Source organism: Stylophora pistillata, chromosome 6 (genome assembly GCF_964205215.1).
Source record: "Stylophora pistillata chromosome 6, jaStyPist1.2, whole genome shotgun sequence".
Taxonomy (NCBI): Eukaryota; Metazoa; Cnidaria; class Anthozoa; order Scleractinia; family Pocilloporidae; genus Stylophora; species Stylophora pistillata.
Window position 1 is genome coordinate 27,682,577 of NC_142524.1, and position 18,525 is coordinate 27,701,101.

The 18,525-nt window shown below is 40.3% G+C and overlaps 2 protein-coding genes across 8 annotated transcripts in view; both read left to right on the forward strand.

The window, feature by feature from the left end:
* LOC111334921 (anaphase-promoting complex subunit 1) overlaps positions 1–15,340 on the forward strand; it is a 47,042-nt gene extending 31,702 nt beyond the window's left edge. For all 7 annotated transcript variants that reach the window (XM_088763272.1, XM_088763275.1, XM_088763273.1 and 4 more), the window contains exons 41-60: positions 590–672; positions 1,268–1,346; positions 2,065–2,139; positions 2,597–2,670; positions 3,302–3,392; positions 4,061–4,114; positions 4,936–4,992; positions 5,342–5,478; positions 5,677–5,763; positions 6,635–6,752; positions 7,379–7,456; positions 8,200–8,267; positions 9,045–9,120; positions 9,946–9,993; positions 10,366–10,452; positions 11,340–11,435; positions 11,724–11,837; positions 12,075–12,150; positions 12,697–12,825; positions 14,160–15,340. In XM_088763272.1, the coding sequence (XP_088619398.1) occupies positions 590–672; positions 1,268–1,346; positions 2,065–2,139; positions 2,597–2,670; positions 3,302–3,392; positions 4,061–4,114; positions 4,936–4,992; positions 5,342–5,478; positions 5,677–5,763; positions 6,635–6,752; positions 7,379–7,456; positions 8,200–8,267; positions 9,045–9,120; positions 9,946–9,993; positions 10,366–10,452; positions 11,340–11,435; positions 11,724–11,837; positions 12,075–12,150; positions 12,697–12,825; positions 14,160–14,251 (1,719 nt within the window). In that variant the 3' untranslated portion in view covers positions 14,252–15,340. The remainder of the gene's footprint in view (positions 1–589; positions 673–1,267; positions 1,347–2,064; positions 2,140–2,596; positions 2,671–3,301; positions 3,393–4,060; positions 4,115–4,935; positions 4,993–5,341; positions 5,479–5,676; positions 5,764–6,634; positions 6,753–7,378; positions 7,457–8,199; positions 8,268–9,044; positions 9,121–9,945; positions 9,994–10,365; positions 10,453–11,339; positions 11,436–11,723; positions 11,838–12,074; positions 12,151–12,696; positions 12,826–14,159) is intronic.
* Positions 15,341–16,303: 963 nt separating this feature from the next.
* On the forward strand, positions 16,304–18,386 carry LOC111334946 (DNA polymerase epsilon subunit 2). Its single transcript, XM_022940757.2, has one exon. The coding sequence runs from the start codon at positions 16,347–16,349 to the stop codon at positions 17,913–17,915; it is 1,569 nt and encodes a 522-aa protein (XP_022796492.2). The 5' UTR covers positions 16,304–16,346; the 3' UTR covers positions 17,916–18,386.
* The last annotated feature ends 139 nt before the right edge of the window (positions 18,387–18,525 follow it).

Sequence of the window (18,525 nt, forward strand, 5' to 3'; positions counted from 1 at the left end):
ATATGAGATGATTATAGCCAACTCGGCGCTATGCGCCTCGTTGGCTATCTATCATCTCATATCCAACGCGCGCTCGTGGAATAATTGTTAAATAGACTATTACAATTAAAGTACAAGGGAACAAGACAATAGGACACGAAGTCCCCTGCAAGGTTAAGTCCCCAACTATTCCCAATACTAAGGTCACGTTACAAAATAGATAGTTAAGAATAAATGAATATGTATCGTATAGTGGTAAGCTAAAAAAAAAAGACAGGAAAACTGAGATCAACATGGGCACAGAGTTAAGACATTCGTCGTTCGACATTTAAGAAAAATCGTTTGACAAGATCTTATATTATCCTGATCAAAAACGATCCTTAGGCGATCAAAAAATAAGGCCTTAAGCTGACTTCTTCAATGTATCGCAAACACTTAGGAGCTCCTTCTCTGAGAAGCTCTCGTCTAAAGCTTTAATTTTCTAACTTTTTGTAATATTTTTCTTCGTTTCGATTGACCGTTGTGATTTGTTTGGTTTTGGTTTCAGGATACTCGTACGAAAAACATTTTGTTGTCTTTGAAGTGAGTTTTGTTTCTTTTTGTCATGTAGGAAGGTGATAGTGTGAATATCAATGTGACGGGACCTGGTGCTACACTTGCTCTTGGACTGATGTTCATGAAGACGAACAACACGTAAGTTACCATCTATTCAACAATTATTCCACGAGCACGCGTTGGATATGAGATGATAGATAGCCAACGAGGCCCGTAAAGCTGTTCTGTTTTCATTCAAAATGGGGATTTCATAAGTTTTGAAAATGATAAAATAAAACTATCAGCTAAAGCAACAAAAAGGTGCCAGAACCTGCTTCCCCATCCTTTAAATTTTGTTTTTAAAACATGGCTTCGGGCCCGTTTAGTTACCGGGACTTTCGAGAAACGGGCCCCAGGTCTCGAACCCGGGCCTCTCGACGCGGAGTCTAGTGCACTGACCATCAGGCCACTGCGCCTCCCACAAATTCCATAAAATGCTATTTTTCAGAGCAGATGACCGTATATTTCCTTTTAGATTAGTGCTAAGAATTTGATGTTAAATCTGGGAAAAGGGTTCGAAAATTTCCACCACCTGGTCGCGAATTTGGCTTAGAACTGTGTGTTGGCGGCTAGAATTTCAAATTCTGTCGTCAGCTGTCGATTAACTTGTTTTGTCAATTTTGTAACCTCAAGATGCACATATATCTTACCGAGATTCCGTACCTCGGTTAACAAGAGACACTTCTTTCTGTAGATCTGTTGCGGCATGGTTTGATGCTCCCGACACTCAGTTCCTGTTGGATTTTATTCGTCCAGATTTCCTCTTGCTTCGGGTAAGATATAAAACAGGAGCTCACAGCGCACGAAGCGCGCGCAGCGAATGCCTATATTTATCTAAAATGGTAGGAACTATCAATCCAATAAACTTTGTCAGTATTCGACCGTGCGACCTTAAACCTTGAATCCCTAGTGATCACTAGGATCACTGAAAAAAATGGCGAGCGGTCAGTGTCGCTGTGATCGTTAGTATTTCTAAGGAGAATGTTTCCAAATGATTAACCGTTGAGCTTTATCTTCCAACGATTGTAATGACGATGAGAAACCAGGTTCAGATTTACTAAGAATTGTTATAAGTTAAACTGACGCGATGAAGGTAAGAGACTGACACTTCGTATAGACCTTATTACAACGGTAGTCTGTACAGTTATTTTCAGACTCAAGCTATATTGTCTCCCGGCAGGAGTCAGTGTGTGTCAGTTGTTCCTGGAATGTTTTGGTGAAAAACAAATAGGACTTCTTTGCAAAGTGCGCGACAGAAGATTAGTTTCGTTATTCATCGAAAACAGAAGTGATTAAAAAAAATAGCTTTGAAATAATCCACCACATAGGAAATTAAATCCCCATGGTTAATGCCCTCTCAGTTACTGATAGAAAAGAGTTTTATCTCCTTTTTTTTTTTTTTTTTAACATTCACACTTACAAAAGTTTTGAAATCATGCCAGTAGTCTACGTGGTTTATTTCTTGTGGTAACTATGTTATTAATTCTACAGCTTCTTAGTCGAGGTCTGATCATGTGGGATAGCATACAACCCTCCACAGATTGGGTAGAAAGCCACATTCCTGCGGTGAGTTTGGAATCACTTAAGCAGAGCTCACCTTATAGAGGTGTAAACATCATTCTAGCATGTGTAAAGTGCATATTCTCATGTTACTTTGTGTTCTAGCATTTATGAGCTGATGCAAAAACAAGAGTAGAAGCGAAAGGAAGTAATTGAATATAAAAGGTTGATCGATACAAAAGGAACAAGAGTGGCAATCATTTCGCAAACTTTCAAAATTTTTAACGCAGCGAAGAACATTGTTTTCTAACAATCAGTGTACGTATTCTTCCCATAAGGTATACAGATCAAGTTTGACACGTGAAGGAGTTGAACTCTTGAATCAGGTGCCGAGCTAGTTATTTGGGTGGACCCAGATAGGTAGTTCGTTCGCACATGTAGTGTTCGCAGTTTGAACCAGGCCTCAGCTCACATACTTTGCTATTTCACCTTGTCGCGTATTTTCACTCATTTTTTTTGCTAGATTGTTCGACAGTGTGATACCACTTCGGCTGAAAGTGAAGCAACGAACTCAGACATAGACATGGAAAGTCTTAGGTATTTATCACATCCTAATTACTTAGCAGTGAGAAATTCCTTTTGTTTTCTTTTTTCGTTTAGACGGAAAAGTACGAGACTTGAGTTACAAAAGTTCATGACTTAAGTGAATTAAAATGTACTCAATGAAATGATTATCCCGTATTAAATTCAGATTTTTTAGTGCTGTTGTCTAGATTTTTAGAGCAATTTTCAACTGAGTATCGTAATTAATCCGAGATTGCATTGGTTTTCCTTTACTTCGCTCTGTGATTGGCCCAGAAAATTCGTGCCACTCTCTCAACCAATCAAATGCAAAACTAAAACTAATCACGACTAGGTCGTCCGAGTTTTCCCGCGTCTTAAGCAGGTTTGTTGTTTTTACTTTGAATTTTCATTGGCTGTTCAGATTCTTTTCCTTTCTTCTGATTGGCCGTTAGGGCAACTTTGGTTTTGTTTTGCGATACTCAATCGATAATCGCTGTTTGGAAATGAAACGTCAATCACTGTCACCGATAGTGCTTTTCAGGAAGATCATGCTACATGATAGATTGATGTACACTGTTTCTACTGATCCAAACCAATTACTGTGACGTATTAAGCTGCACATTTCGTAAAAATAACATTGCTTTCGTTTTCTCGTTTCATTTAGTCAGGCGAAAATCAATATCGTTGCTGGTTGCTGCATGGCCATGGGGTTAAGATTTGCTGGCTCCGCCAATCAAGAGGCCTTCAATTGTTTGGTATGTGTAGGAAAGTAATTTTCCCTTGGCCATTTGCACAAAAGAAGTCATTTGACTATACCTACCAGGCCTTCAAGTTTTGTTCTCTTGTCCAAATTGGGGTTATGGTTATCTAATTAGAGAAAAAGGATCATGATCACGATGATTAGTCCCCTTGATCACGATAATTAGTTCTCTTGTGCAAATTGGGGTTATGGTTATCTAATTAGAGAAAAAGGATCATGATCACGATGATTAGTCCCCCTTTAAACTGATTTTTCGTTTCGTTAAAATGTCGTTAAAGAATCTTTGTAAACCAAGCTTCAAACTCAATTTTCCATTTGAAGAGCGCTTCTCAAGTAAACGTTAAGATATTAAAGGCTAGCGACTCGTAGGTGAGTCAGTAGTATTGGAGGTTAGGGTCCGTAAATGTTGCGACAGGAGGACCGCAAGAAATCTCCTTAACAGCAAGGATATCATCATGGAAGCTACATAATAGCTTTCGACTTGTGGTTATACATTCAGTTTATCTCACCAAACCATTCTGTCGCCCTTTCACGCCAAAGGGTTGTACAGGTTCAAGTTTAAACTGACATCAATCTGTGATTTAGTGTCAAATGATGGAACATATCTCTGTGATGCTCATTTACTATTTATTTTAAATTTGTGTGTCATCGTTTATTTTTCAGATGCATTACACTAAATACTGTAAAGATCTGTTGAGCAGCAGTGCAGTCGAACAGGTGATTATCCTTCCCAGTTTTAAGATCAGTATAATTAAAATATTGATTCATTTAAAACGATAAAAAAAAAACACACACACACTCCTTGTGGCCTGACGTGGCCTTTTTCATACTTCTAGTTAAAATTTTTGCTTTAAATGTGAACCAAACAATTTAAAGCAAATTTTCTACAACATTGATAGTAGGATTGTAAAAAATTTGAGAAACATCAGAGTTCATTTTAGCCCTTTAGCGATGACGCAAACTTTATCCGTAAACTCTCTATTGTACTATCCACACCGACAAAGAACTTACCATCGAAAAACGGAACGAAGCCTTCCATCAGTACCATCCAGAAAACTTTGCTGGCCGCGTGTCTCCCTCCAATTGAGTTGGAGCACCTAGTTACCAGTCGCTTTGTACCCAGTCGATTCGTACTCGATTAGGACCATTCGTTCCTTGTTATTTGAGTCGTTTTCGTGCGCATACTTTTGAAGTATGTTTTCTATGTTAGGTATGGTTAAACGTTTGATAAGGTTTGTTTATGTGGTGTTGGAATCCCTTTACGATATCCATTTCGTCACTGAACCAGATCGTCACTGAATGTTGGGACGGGTACGAATCGACCAGCGGGTCAGGTTCGAACTGACAAACTGGGTACGAATCGTCCGAATTTGGGTACGAATCGACTGAGTGCGAAACGTCCGCGGGCACGAAACGACTGGATGCCGAGTACACGTTGCCGTTTTCGGGAGGTCGTAAGGAAACTCACTGCAGCTCTACTGAACCAAACGTCTTCTAATATTTGTTGATATTACGTATTGTGTTATCCGCACCTTTAGGCAGGGAAGCCCACAGTTGAGATGTGTCTCAATACTATCCTTTTGTCGCTGGCTATGGTAAGTTTGTAAAAGTTGCATGAAACACAGCCCCGTGATCGTTTCGATTGACTTCGGAAAAATAAATCCAGGCTTCGGTCAGGGTTCGGGTTCGAATCCCGACTTTCGATACCTGAGTTCAGCGCGACAACATTTACCCACTGCGTGTCCCAAATTCATTGAGAATTCTGGAATAAAGACACTCAAACACGTTTCTAAAGAAACTGTGGTGCTGCAGCGTCGGTGGGGGGGGGGGGGGGGATGTGAATCGACCACCGAAGAGAGAATCTTGAGCTGACGTTTCCGAGCGTTAGTCCTTCGTCAAATAGCATTTCCTTATTCTGGTTAAAAGTTTTCTCTCGGTTCGCAGGTGATGGCGGGAACTGGTAATCTCGATGTACTTAGGATCGCACGGCAGCTTCGTAAAAGGCATTCCCCGGATGTTCCATATGGGAGTCACATGGCTGTTCACATGACAATCGGTCTCTTGTTCCTGGGTGCAGGAAGGTACCAACTTAATTAACTGCTTATTCTTTAGTTAACCTTGAAAACTTTACCGTTACGTAACAACAGAACTAAAAAAGTTGTCAGTTTGGTGTTGAAAGAAAGTCGGCTTTGCACGTTTTACTTCGCTACGCCTTCTGATTGGTTTAGAAAATTAAGTCAAAAAGCGCTGTAAGGTTCATTCATTATTTTTTTACACAGGTTCACTCTGAGTACCAGTGGACCTTCCATTGCTGCGTTGATATGCGCCTTCTATCCCAGATTTCCAATCTCGAGCACCGACAACAGGTAAGGTAGAAAAATTACGAGTAGGTACTGGTAAGTGCATGAAAGACTAGATTTATGCTTTTTGTAGCATAAAGCGACAAACTCCTTCTGGTTGAGATGGACTCATTTCTTCAGCCAATTGTATTCCTGAGAGAGGCATTGTGAAAGTAAAGTGTCTTGCTTGAGAACATACCACAATGATGGCCAGGACTCGACTTCGCACTTCTTGACCCTAACTAAGTTAAATGAATAAAGGGGGAAAGTTCCTACAGAAACTTCGGTGTTTCGTCAGTGGGGTTTGTTTTATCAACTGTGTTGATAATGTACATTGGCCACCGTTTCGAGCATTAGCCCTTCGTCAGAGAGAAGGGCTAGCGCTCGAAATGACTAACGCTCGAAACGTCAGCTTTGAAACTCTTTACGACGGCCAATTTACGTTACCAACTCAGTTGATCAAACCAAAATTATCTACCTAAATTAACAGTTGTGTAAAAATATCTTAAGTGGTCCTTCTCCTTTGAACAACTGAAGATTAAAACCAATAGGGGTGTGATATCATATCCTAGCTGAGCTAGGACCTCTGTATGGTGGATTTGAACATGCCACCGTAGGATTGTGTAGACCATCATTTTCAAGCTTAAGCGGCAAAAGAGTTTTGGGTTTGTAAAATTGTGTTGTCCAAGGACACAACACATTTAACAGGCTAGTTCGAACCCAGACCTCGATTAGGGCTCTAGCCACGAAAGTATCACAGCAAGGAGTTAAGTTACAGTTAGTTATTTGTCCTGTCTATCTACTTTCCGGTCAAATTATCATTTAAGCTTTGTTCTTAGCAAAGAGCACATAGGATAACCAAGTTCAATTGATCGAAAACCGTCCTTTTTTTCTGCAGGTACCACCTGCAGGCATTCCGACATTTGTACGTGCTGGCGGCCGAGCCTCGAGTTCTTGTCCCCCGCGAGGTGGACACCAAAAAGGCCTGTCATGTTCCTCTTGAAGTCACGCTCAAGGTGAAGGCCTAACGTAATAAGCCACCTTTCATCTATTGAAATGCAGCCAAAATGGCGAGGCTTAGAGGACCGAATCGAATAGAACGAAAAGACAGGCTTGTCGTGTTCCTTTGTGTCCCGTCAGCCTCGATATCAAGATGATTTTCGTATAGTTATGAACTAGTCATTCTATATCGACTGGGGAAGGGGAGTGGGGCGAGTCGCAGGTTTTTCGGGGGGGGCACATGGGTTTTGTATTAAATGTGTTCTAAATCTTTGTGTCACATTGTGTCACAGGATAACATTGCGTCGAATTGTAACAACACTTTTCCATCCACTGTTTTCGTTATGTTGTCATTTTCATTTCTTCTTTAGTTTTATTCTGGAATGGCCCGCCTATGGAGCTTCCTCAAGTAACAGCACTTAATAGTTTTAAATCTTGACCTAAAACCTATCTTTTTAAGAAGTATTTTTATAGTCTGTAACCTAGTTCATTTTATTCTCACAGTATTGTATTTTCGCTTTCTCTTAAACATATGATTGTAAAGCGCTAGTGATCAGCATATTTAAATACGCGCTATATAAATTGGTAAATTATTATTATAACTCTCACAGATCCTAAACTCACCACTTTGCCTTTTATTCAGGAAACGCAGTTTTACCCAGAAACAGTGTTAAAACTCACCGCACCTTGCATTCTACCAGAACTGCAGCTTATCAGAAAGGTAGGTCGGCAAACACGCATTTGAACACAGAACTTGTTTGCTGAGGCTTCTAGTTTTTACGAGTCGCACAGCGGCTGCAGAAGGCGTGGATATTCTCTTTTAAATTTTCAATGTCAAAGCTAAGTGAACTTAAGCTTTCTCGGGAAAAGTCTGTGATTTTTTAGGAAAAACCCATCAAGATATCTTTGATTTCGAAACTGCGCTTTGTTGAGATCTTCGGCTGGGAATAATAATAATTAATAATAATAATAATAATAATAATAATAATAATAATAATAATAATAATAATAGTATTTATATAGCGCTAAAATCCACTAATTGTCCAAAGCGCTGTATACCCACCCAACCCACCCCAGGGGAGGACATCCATCACACAGTAATCTCGTGCGTGGGAAATTAACGTCTCCTGCCCCTAACCCTGCAGGAGACGGGACCTCCATTTATTCGTCCCTATCCGAGAAGACTAGAATATCTAACCATTTCTTGATGTTAAAGAAAGGAAGCATATTCTTCTCAGTTAATTTTAAGACCCTGAGTGTTGGTCCGGCCGGTATTGAACTCTCGACCTCCCGCACAGCAGTCCGGCGCTCTCCCAATTGAGCTAACCAGGCGGCGGTTAGCTTTGCAAAGGAAAAAAAATACTTTAATTTCCTATTTAACAGACGTTATTTTTAAAGATTGTATTCCTCCGTAAGATTCACAACATTTCCATGTTCATTTGATTTCTTCTTTTTTTATTTTAGATCTGTGTCTCGGGGTTACGTTATTGGCCAATCACGATCGACTTGACAGGAAGCAAGGACACTGTGTGGTAAGACTTTTTCACAGTTAAACTGTGAAAAGCTCTCTAATAATTCATAAGGGGGCTTGAAGGATTTTGGTTCTGTTACGATAAAATTTACCTGATATCCCTCTAATATGTCTAATATGTCTCTGATTCCCTTCTCGTTAGCCAGAGTCAATCTTCTAAATAATTTGGATATATCAACAAAGTTGAAATGGTAAATTGGCCACCGTAACGATTACAAAAGCTGACGTTTCGAGCGTTAGCTCTTCGTTAGCCCTTCGTTATTCGCTCCGACGAAGGGCTAACGCTCGAAACGTCAGCTTTTGTAATCGTTACGGTGGCCAATGTACTATTTCAACTTTGTTGATATATCCAAATTATTTCGTTACCCCCACCGACGCAGCCCCAAACAGTTTCTTTAGAAACTATCAGCCTTCATCAATCTTCTAAAGTCCCCCTCCCTTTATACTCTGTTGACGACGAATGATCCCCCCTGTTCTCCCTGAAAAGCATGTGATCCCTTCTAAAAAAAACTTCGACCCCCACCAGCGAAAATATAATGACTTGTCCCTTAGTCAACTGAAAAGAGATTTCTATAGTGTTGGGGTCCATGTTTGTTGTTTGTTCTCATCCTTGCTTCAATAGTTTCCCTAAGTCTCTGGTTTTCCTTCCCACTCCATCCTCTCCAAAAATCTAATTTCCAATTCGGCCCATAAGTGGACGAAGACCAATCCGTGGATGTTTAAATTCTCTTTTTCATCAATGCTGTTTCCTGTTTTATTTTGAATTTTCTTTTTTTAGTCTATTAACCGCCAGTCAAGGAACGTTGTTTGTGAAAAGAAGAACGGGTTTCTTGTCTTATGCCGACGATCCACAGGTAAGCTACACTTATCCTAAAAGCTGTCCGCCTTTACCTCCCGCACAATTGTTTCCAAAGACATCAAGAGCTGCACAAATTTAACTCCGAAATTACGTTTTTAACCAACAGTCAGATTAGCTTGCTGAATGCAGGAAAAGATGTCGTCAGGCGTGTGACATGTCAAGTTTGATGTGTGTCTTTGGCACGTGATTGGTCAAGACTTCTTACTCGTGCTTTTTTGTCAGTGCTATTTGATAACCCCCACCCCGAAAGGGAGGTTGAAAATGAAAACCTTTCAAACAGTACCTTGAACATTTTTCGATTGGGTGCCAGAAGACCAGAACTAAGGTTATCACAACGTCCAGTCATAGCAAAGGATTAACATCACGAGAAACAAGTGGGAACTCGAAGCAAAAAAAAGCAAACCGAGAGAGAGTGGCACGAATTTTCTAAACCTCTTACGTAGGGAAACAAACCAGACGATGAAAGTAATCGTGAATATTTTACACACTTAATTGAAAAGTATCCCAAAGAGGCTCCTGTATTTTGTTATCTTGCAATGTTTCATCCAGCTGCAGACATTTCAATGGCCTCAGTCATACAAACGTTTATTAACTCTGATATAAACGATTTCATTTCTGACATGATATGAGCTGGTATGAGTCTTGGAGACCTCAAATCCATTTTCATCGTTTCTAAGTTTTTCTTCGGGATGGATTTAATATTTGTTGAATGATTTATTATACAGATGCCTTGCCTATAATTATTTGGAGAGAACTCACGCTAAACGTCAAATGTGTCTGGGAAATAAACTTTGCTTAAACATTGCTGTTCTCTTGCCAGGGTTATCGAAACATTCTTGCCAAGACATTTTCTGCCCAAACAGACCAGGTAAGAAACCACTGCTTTAAAACAAAAATATTGTTGGTCCGTTTAGCTGTGTAGCTCCCATTCTCCCATGAAAACTGTTTGCATTTGGTCTCCATCCAGTGAAAATTTTGAAGAGTATAATTAAAAAATTATGCATTTTAGAAGGCACTTCATGAGGAACTTTAGAATCTTTCACAATAAGTCGCCTGCTGTATTGCTTTTGGGGTTAGTATCTATAGTAAGGTGTGTTTTAATATATTAATGGAACGGTCATGTGTAAATCCTTATTTTACGGCATCTTATTTGATGATGGTGTCTACGATACCCTATGTCTTGAGTTCTCAAATTTGCAAAACAAGAAATAATGTTTTGATTTTTCTAAATATATAACAGATAGAAGTGGTTCGAAGCTTTTCATCGGATCCGAATCTCATAGCACTGGCGGAGTTGTTTGGTGACAAAGATCTCTCAAACAAAAAGGTGAGCGAGGCACACTTTATCATCGACAGAACCATCAACAACGCCACGTTTTAAGGGGGTTGAAAACTCCTTCCCCTCCCCTCCCCCCACCCAGTCTTTCGTTTGGTTGCCCTTAAAGTTCGATTCGCTGGTACCCGTTTGTACCCCTGGGTTAAGTAGCAGTGTGAGAGCAAATAATTTTACTTCCTTTCTCCTTCTCCCGCTCCCCTCCCCTCCCCACACCCAGTCTTTCGTTTGGTTGCCTTTAAATTTCGATTCGCTGGTACCCGTTTGTACCCTTGGATTTAGTAGCAAAGTGAGAGCTGAGTATTTTGCCGAAGAAGGGAACTCAATGACCGACCACGGCTTTACCCAGGGGTTTTGGTAAATACCACCCCCTCTAAGACCTCCCACCGCCGTCTGTGTAGCGCTGGAGCAGGCTCTCAGCTCTCGTGTTTGGGTTTCGCTTCACTGCGCAGTTGCGTGTTACACCATCGGCAGCCACTTATGACAACAGTTTTTGACACCCCTCTTTGCCCCAGGCCCCGGTTGTTCGAAGGTTGGATAGCGCTATCCACTTGGTAAATTTTTATCCAGTAGATAGCGCAGCACATTTTGCTCTCACTTGTTCGCTGGATATCGATGTATCCGTTGGATAGCGTTATCTGTCCTTTATACAACTGGGTGCAGATCTCCTTACTTGATGTTCAACACGTCTTCCGTGGGGCCAGCATTTCTCCTTATTAAGTTGTATACATTCACTGAATCTAGAACTGTAAGTAACTGAGCCAAATTTCGCAGACCATTTGTCAGTTTTGAAGGTTTTTCGTTTCTTTAACTTCGCCTTCTTTTTATGCCTTTTGTTTGTGTATGTACTGATGCTTATCGCATGTATTTATTCTCTATAGGAGAGAAGGTTATGTTCGTTCATTGCATCGACATTGGTGGAAACTGTTACAGAGGAAAAACCCGAAGTTTTGCAGACATTACTGCGCATGTGGCAGGTACTGTAGACGGCTGTACACCTCTGTTTTGCGCCTGTTTTTCTTTTAGATTTTTCTTTTCTTTGCCGAAATGTCGCTCAAGTTGAAAGATTATTTGAAAACACCCCAAAATTATCGCGGGCTCTCAAAAAACACAAGAAACTGAGGGAAAAAAAAAACAAAACCTTGAAGCTCTTGAATAGACGATGGTGGCGGAGGGACTGCTTTACGGCGGTTTCTGAGGATTTAAAAACTTAGCTAAAACGCCGTTTGTGATGGTAGTGACTGATTGTTGGGTTTCGATTGTAGATTGTACATAACTTGGAGTATGAGCCCGACCCAGGCGCTGTCTGGCAGATGAAGCTAGCTGTAACATTCTACAAGAGCGTGTTCCCGAGAATTTCTAAGCGCATGCGCAGAAAGGTATGCTTCATGGAATAAAGGAGTTAACTCTCACCAAGGTAGTCGTCTGGACCTGTCTTATTTTTATCGCACATTTTGCACTTTAAATTGTGACAGACTGGCGAAAGTTGTTACTGTTTTGTGATGTAATATAAATAGAATTTACATGAACCACGTGTAAGTTAAATCAGAGTCAACAACCTTTTGCTCAACAAGGGTAATGTGTTTCCAAAAACTGTTTTTTTTCTCCATTTTTAGCCCTTAATTAGAGGGGACTTCATCGAAGAATACAAGTTCCTCCTTGAAGAATCCATCGACCGCCTTATGATGAAAAGTAAGTTATATCTCCATTTCACCCAGTTTGTGGTGCGAACAAAGAAAGATTTTTCTCCAAGTGACTGTTGGACAAGGTCAAATTAGACCCAAACTTAAAACCATCTTCATCTAGTGGTTACTTACTCGCTCAAAAATACTACTAACATCGATTTCGAGAGAGAACCATCGATTCATTTTCACTTGAAAGATTATTCTAAGTTTTATTTGAGCAATTCTGCTTTACGCGACCGTCCAATACAAGTGGAAGACAATGCAAACAGGCCGTTGGGACTAACTCAAAGGTGAGTTAGTCCCAACTGCTTAATAGAGGTGAAAATTACCGTAATTCAGGGGATCTCGATCGCTACATACAGAGTGACCGCTTAATATTGTGCCGCTTAATACAGATTCGACGGTATTTACCATCACTCTGTTGGCAGTTTTTGGTTAAACGACACTGCAATGAAAAGCGCTCTATTTTAATCACTTTGCAAGGAAAAAGTGGAAATAGGAAACCTAAGAAATTATACAGTAAACTGAAACACTAATGTTTTTGATTTTGTAGATTCAATATTAGCAAAAGACTGTTACAGTGCTGAGGAACACAAACGTAAATTCTGTCCAGCGGTTTGTTGTTTTGCCGTGTATCACGACGTCCCGTTGCCGTGCAGTTTACCGTCTTCACTACGGCAAGGTAATAAATGTAATTCATTTTTCACAGATCATATTCCTTATTTGTTTATTCATGAACTTTTTTTTCCTTCGATTAGTTTTATCACCTAGCTTGAGTCCGATAAAATACTTATATCTTATTAACCGAGCGCGAGGGCCGTACTGGGAGAATATCGACCCGAGGTCTTAACAGTACGGACAGAGCGCAGCGAGGTCCGTACAAAAAAGACCGAGGGCCGATATTCTTCCAGTGCGGTCCCGAGCAAGCTTGGTTAATAAGAGATTTATTTACGTATATAAGAACGATCCTTCGCAGTAAAGCACTATTTGAGCAATAGTGGAAATCAGACTGAAGTTCAAAGGGACAAAACTGCGGTATCATTCGGGACCATTCGGGACAGTGCCCGGTCCAATACTGAGAGAATATTGACCGGCAATACAGCATTTTGATTGGTTGATTTTAGTTATTGGCCCTCTGACTGCCCGAGTCGTGTAATAAAATTCAATACAATGTTCTTTATTTCAAGAGGGTAAATACATGATTAACCCAGTAAAGAGTTTTCTAGCAAATGGCCCTCTGTAATACAGAACAAAAATATATACAATAAAATTCGAAAAATACATACATACAATAATTAATTGAATTTAACATTTAAAATGAAGTTTAAAAATAATACAATAAAAAAATGTCTAATTAGCATAGGATAAACAATATATCGCAACAAACTCGGACGATCAGGAGAAATAGCAATTGCAGTCCGAGTTTGGTTTTGATGTGTGTAACCCCTGAAGCAACTATGTTGTTTAAAAGTGTTTAGTTTGAAAATTTATCCTTTGGTGAAGACAGTAACGCAGTTATGGAACAATATTGACTGTTATCAGCTCGCTTTAAGCGCTCAAAAGGTAGTGGAAGCGCCATTGTAAACCAACGCACAGTGAAAAAGGAAAAAAGTTATGCGTTTTTCTCAGTAACTGGATAGTAAGTAGCTGCTCTCTGTGCGCGTAAAGATTTCGCGGCATGACGCATTTTCCGTACTACCTACCATCTTTCTGAAATTATGCTAGATTTCCTCCCGCTTCAGTGGTTTTGATGGGCTAAAATACCGCTTGAGCTCATTCCGCTTAGGTTCATTTGAAGCAACTGGAGTGCTTCCACATCAAGCCGCTGGACAGAAGTGATGCCAAAGCTTACTCCATCTTGGTATAGCCCCTAGCTTTCATATAGTAATCACCCTGTTACTTTTTGAATTCCTTCCCTCTATCATTGGAAAGGTCACTTCTAGCCTCGCTGCCAATTAAAGGCTTGGTTGCACTTCACGTAACTGAACTAGGATATTGTTTGTTCTACTTCCACAGCCGATGTTCCTAGTCTACCCGTGATGCTACAGGGTACAGAAGACCTTCCACTGACATTGACTGCAATGCTGAGACTGCAGGCTCAAAGCTAGTTCCTTTCTTTGCTAATACTAAGACCCTATTCGACTGCGTGGAGGAGGGGGAGGGGTGGTATGAACGACAGAGAAAATGCTTCGTAAGAAGAGAAGTAACGGCAGACTACAAAAAGAATTGGAGAATTCCATTCTTTAGACCCTTTTAACTCCCAGAAGACATTAACATTTAACTTATCCCTATATCCATACATTATCCCATAAACAGGTGACGAGAATACACCAGAATACTCAAATTTATCAGGTGGAAGTTTCTCCCTCGATCTAACACCAAAGTTTTCTGTTTAATTTTGCAAGAAAATTTGTAGCAGCTAGAGGGGAGAATTAAAAATCATTTTTTGGAAGTTAAAGGGTAAATAACTCTTCGATGGCAGAGTGAATACCCAGAGTTGTTTCAACTTATATTACATAGCGATCGACAAATAGCTCGTTTTAAGCTTTAAGCTGCTTCAGATCGAAGGCGCGCCATAAAAGGAGCCTTAGGTCCCACTAGACCATTATTTTGTCAATCAACCGTCGTGTGATGTAGAACTCTTAGAGTCAAGTCAGCGTGAGGTACTGCTACTCCAAAGCAGTGAACAGCGGGCGCATTCCTCAAAATTGCTTTATGTCTTCATCACAATACAAGAATTTTTGAGATTTGTATTTCCTTTCTCCAATGGAAACTGTCTTTATTTGTGGCGGTAAATTTGAGATCGAAGTAGTTTGTTCGCACGTTACCTCATTGCCACCATGCTGGTGGAAGTAAACAATAGATATCTCATTAGCTCCTTTTGTTCGTCTACCAGCATTTTAAATTTGACCCGCACACGTCAACGCCAACGGTGAGTGACAAATGAGCCTAGGTTTTTCCAGGGAAGACTTCCTTATATAGCGCGCCTTCGTGTTTAAGAAAAGGATAGGACCGGGGCCTGGGACGAGTGTATTCCTGTGCTCTATTTGCTAATTTGAGAGGAAAGTAAGAGTCAGCGCCGCCTTCATTTCTGTTTTCATTCCTTCTTTCTCGTTCATTTTTCGTGTTCTCTTTCACCTGTTCCAAACAATATGCGAAAATGATATCTACAAAATAAAATTTTCATTGAAAAAGTACATGGTGTACAATTATTTTTTGTAGAAGTACTTGCTCAGAAAATCAAGACCGAATAAAGTATTTATGCAGAATTGAGCAGCGGTATTCGCCGTATATATCAACTGTTTAGATAGGACACAGAGAAGTTCATTTAGCTCTGAGCTTTTGAACTTCCTAGGAGGATTTTTGTAGGCAAAATGAAATCACCTTTCCCCATACGTTTGTCTGAAATATTTTTCTCTTTATTTCGTTGTCAGGCGTTGTTCCGCCACTCAGTAACGCCAAGAGACTATTCTCTTCATAACCCACAAGTCCTGTCGTAACTATTAGTCCTTTGAGAATGAAACAAGACGTTAAGAAATGTGCAAGTTTTAACGAGATTTTTGTGAGATCCACTCCGAAATCTTAACCAACGTGGGCTCCAATTTTAAATTGCCTCCCCGAGATCCCTTGGACCAGAAAGAACGACTTTGTCGACCTGTCTCTAGCGAGCACTCTTTGGAAAAACTGACCAGATTAGCAACTTGAAAACCTAATCATCCACAGAAACTGTCCTAGAGAAAGGCGAAAGTGCTTTTGATCATGAATACCACCCCTTTGTATGTGATTTTCTCTCTCCCGCTATAGGACTCTAGCCATGGTCTCCGACTGAAAAAAAAAAAAAAAAAAAAAAAAAGAGAAGAAAAAAAAGGGAGAAAGATCGAACTAAATGTTGTCATTTCCACCAAAGACTTCTTACACCCATCCCTGCCGCCTTTTCCCTTGCCACCCAATGTCCTTTTCTCCTTGTTTTTAAATACTCATGGATTTTACTCTTTCTATGGTCGAATCCTTCGTCCCATAGACATTTTCCATTTTCGACCAGATAGGTTCACATTTGAAGCCTCCTCTTCAGCTTGTGGATGCTCCATGATCTTAGCTGACTTCGCTAACTTCATTAGTTTTTCCAGTCTTTGACTGCCATCAAAACTGCGTGAAGATTGGCACTAGAAAGTTTTGGCGCCATTTTTTGTCGAACAAACTAACATGGCTGCCACGGTTAGAGGTACGATAGTTTCAACGTTCAAATTACATGGCCTTTCACTCAAAACAGAAGCATCTAAATTCCTCACAGAGGTTCTAGGCTCCTTGACTGAAGTTGAGTTAGAAGATTGGCTGGATAAAATCGTTGAGGGAGTCCAAAAACAACCACTAACAACTTCACTCGTCGATCGTGATGTAGTCGAACAGGCCGTTCAAGAATGTAGTTATTCTTCTGAAGACGACAGTGATAACGTTTTTACCTTCATTGATGCTTTCAGTGTGCCAGTATTTTCGTTTAACCCGGACAGAAAAAAGTTTTTGCCGCATAACGATGTTAGGTCTCTTCACGCACATAGCCCGAACGCCAAATCCTTATTGTTCCGAGAGAGATACAGAGTACTTCATCAACGAACCATGAGGCATGAATTGTTCTCGCCGGTTGTAGAGGGAGCTAATCAGAACCAGGTAGCGGAAAAGTTTGCTCTTAAGCCCGTAGAATTCCTGCTAGGGAGTACGGCAAACCTGGGACAGATAATTGTGCTGGGAATGCTGACGCAAATCAAAGAGGGCAAATATTTTCTAGAAGATCCTTCTGGTGTTGTGGAACTTGATATTCGTCAGGCCAATTTCCACACTGGTCTTTACACAGAGAATTGCTTTGTGCTTGCTGAAGGAACCTACGAAGATGGTGTATTCCGCGTCAAAGCTTTAGGTTTTCCCCCAGCTGAGCCAGGAAAAGTGACCAGAAATCATTTTGGTAATGTTAATTTTTTTGGCGGCCCTTCCTCCACCAGTCTGAAAGCATCAGCAAAGCTCAAAGCCATAGAAAGGGAGAACCACAATGCAATGTTCGTCATTTTATCAGATGTATGGCTGGACCAGCCAAAGGTGATGGAAAAGCTCAGAGCTTTGTTTTCAGGATACTCAACCATGCCACCAGCCATGTTCATTCTGTGTGGAAACTTTACCTCTGAGCCATATGGTCCTAAACACTATCACACTCTTAAAGCATCATTCCAGGCTTTTGCCAAGTTGGTGGCAGAGTTTCCACCACTGATAGAGAACAGCCGCTTTGTGTTTGTACCTGGGCCGCAGGATCCAGGACCTGGAAACATTCTTCCAAGACCACCAATCCCTACAGTATTCACCTCAGCCATCACTGAAAAAATCCCCATGAGTGTATTCACTTCCAACCCCAGCAGGATCCAGTACTGTACCCAAGAAATCATTGTTTTCAGAGAGGACCTCGTGAACAAAATGTGCCGTAACTCAATTAATCTGTCATCAGACTTGAAAGACATCCCTGTTCAGTTAATGAAGACAATCTTGGCACAGTCCCACATTTGCCCTATCCCACCCCATGTCAGGCCAATTTACTGGACTCAGGATCACTCCCTCAGGGTGTATCCTGTTCCAGATCTGATGATTTTAGCTGACAAATATGATCCATACACTTGTTCTAGTTTAGAATGTGTTAGTACAAATCCCAGCTCCTTTGCAAGAAATGAATTTGCTTTCAAAGTGTACTGGCCTTCATCTAGAGAGACTGAGGACTGTAAAATCAGTGATTAATATTTTATTTTGTTGTATTTTCAGTACAATACAACAAAGCAATGCTATGACAAGGGAACTCACCATTATGAACATTGGAAAATAAGACTGCTGAATGTAGTATCTGCATAACTCAGTACCAAGCACAAATGTCTTTCTATCCACTGATAGCTAATGCTAAGGAATAAATGTACATAAGACTGAAATAAGCAAGTTTCGAGAAACAATGATCATAGGAATGTGACAATTTTAGTAATGGAAACCAGAACAAGTTACAGAGAAGGACATTTATTGCATCTGTTGCATGTTTTTTAATTGTATTTCCTTGGCCAAGGTATCACTGATTGTATTCTTGTAAAACAAAATGGATCATCCTCAGCAAAGTTGCATTGCATACTTTTGGAACATTCAAGTGGCTAATAGAATTTGTTTTTCATGTCAAAGCACCTACTGGCCACGTGTTTGTAAATAAACTGGATATTATATACAAAATGGTCAGCCTCAGTTTTAATCTCCAACGTATGTGATTCTTGGATGAACAACTGTAACCATTTGTGTGATCTGAAAAAGCACTAGTATTGCAAAATATTCTTAAAGGCACTGACATTGTAAAATTATGGGGATATGACAA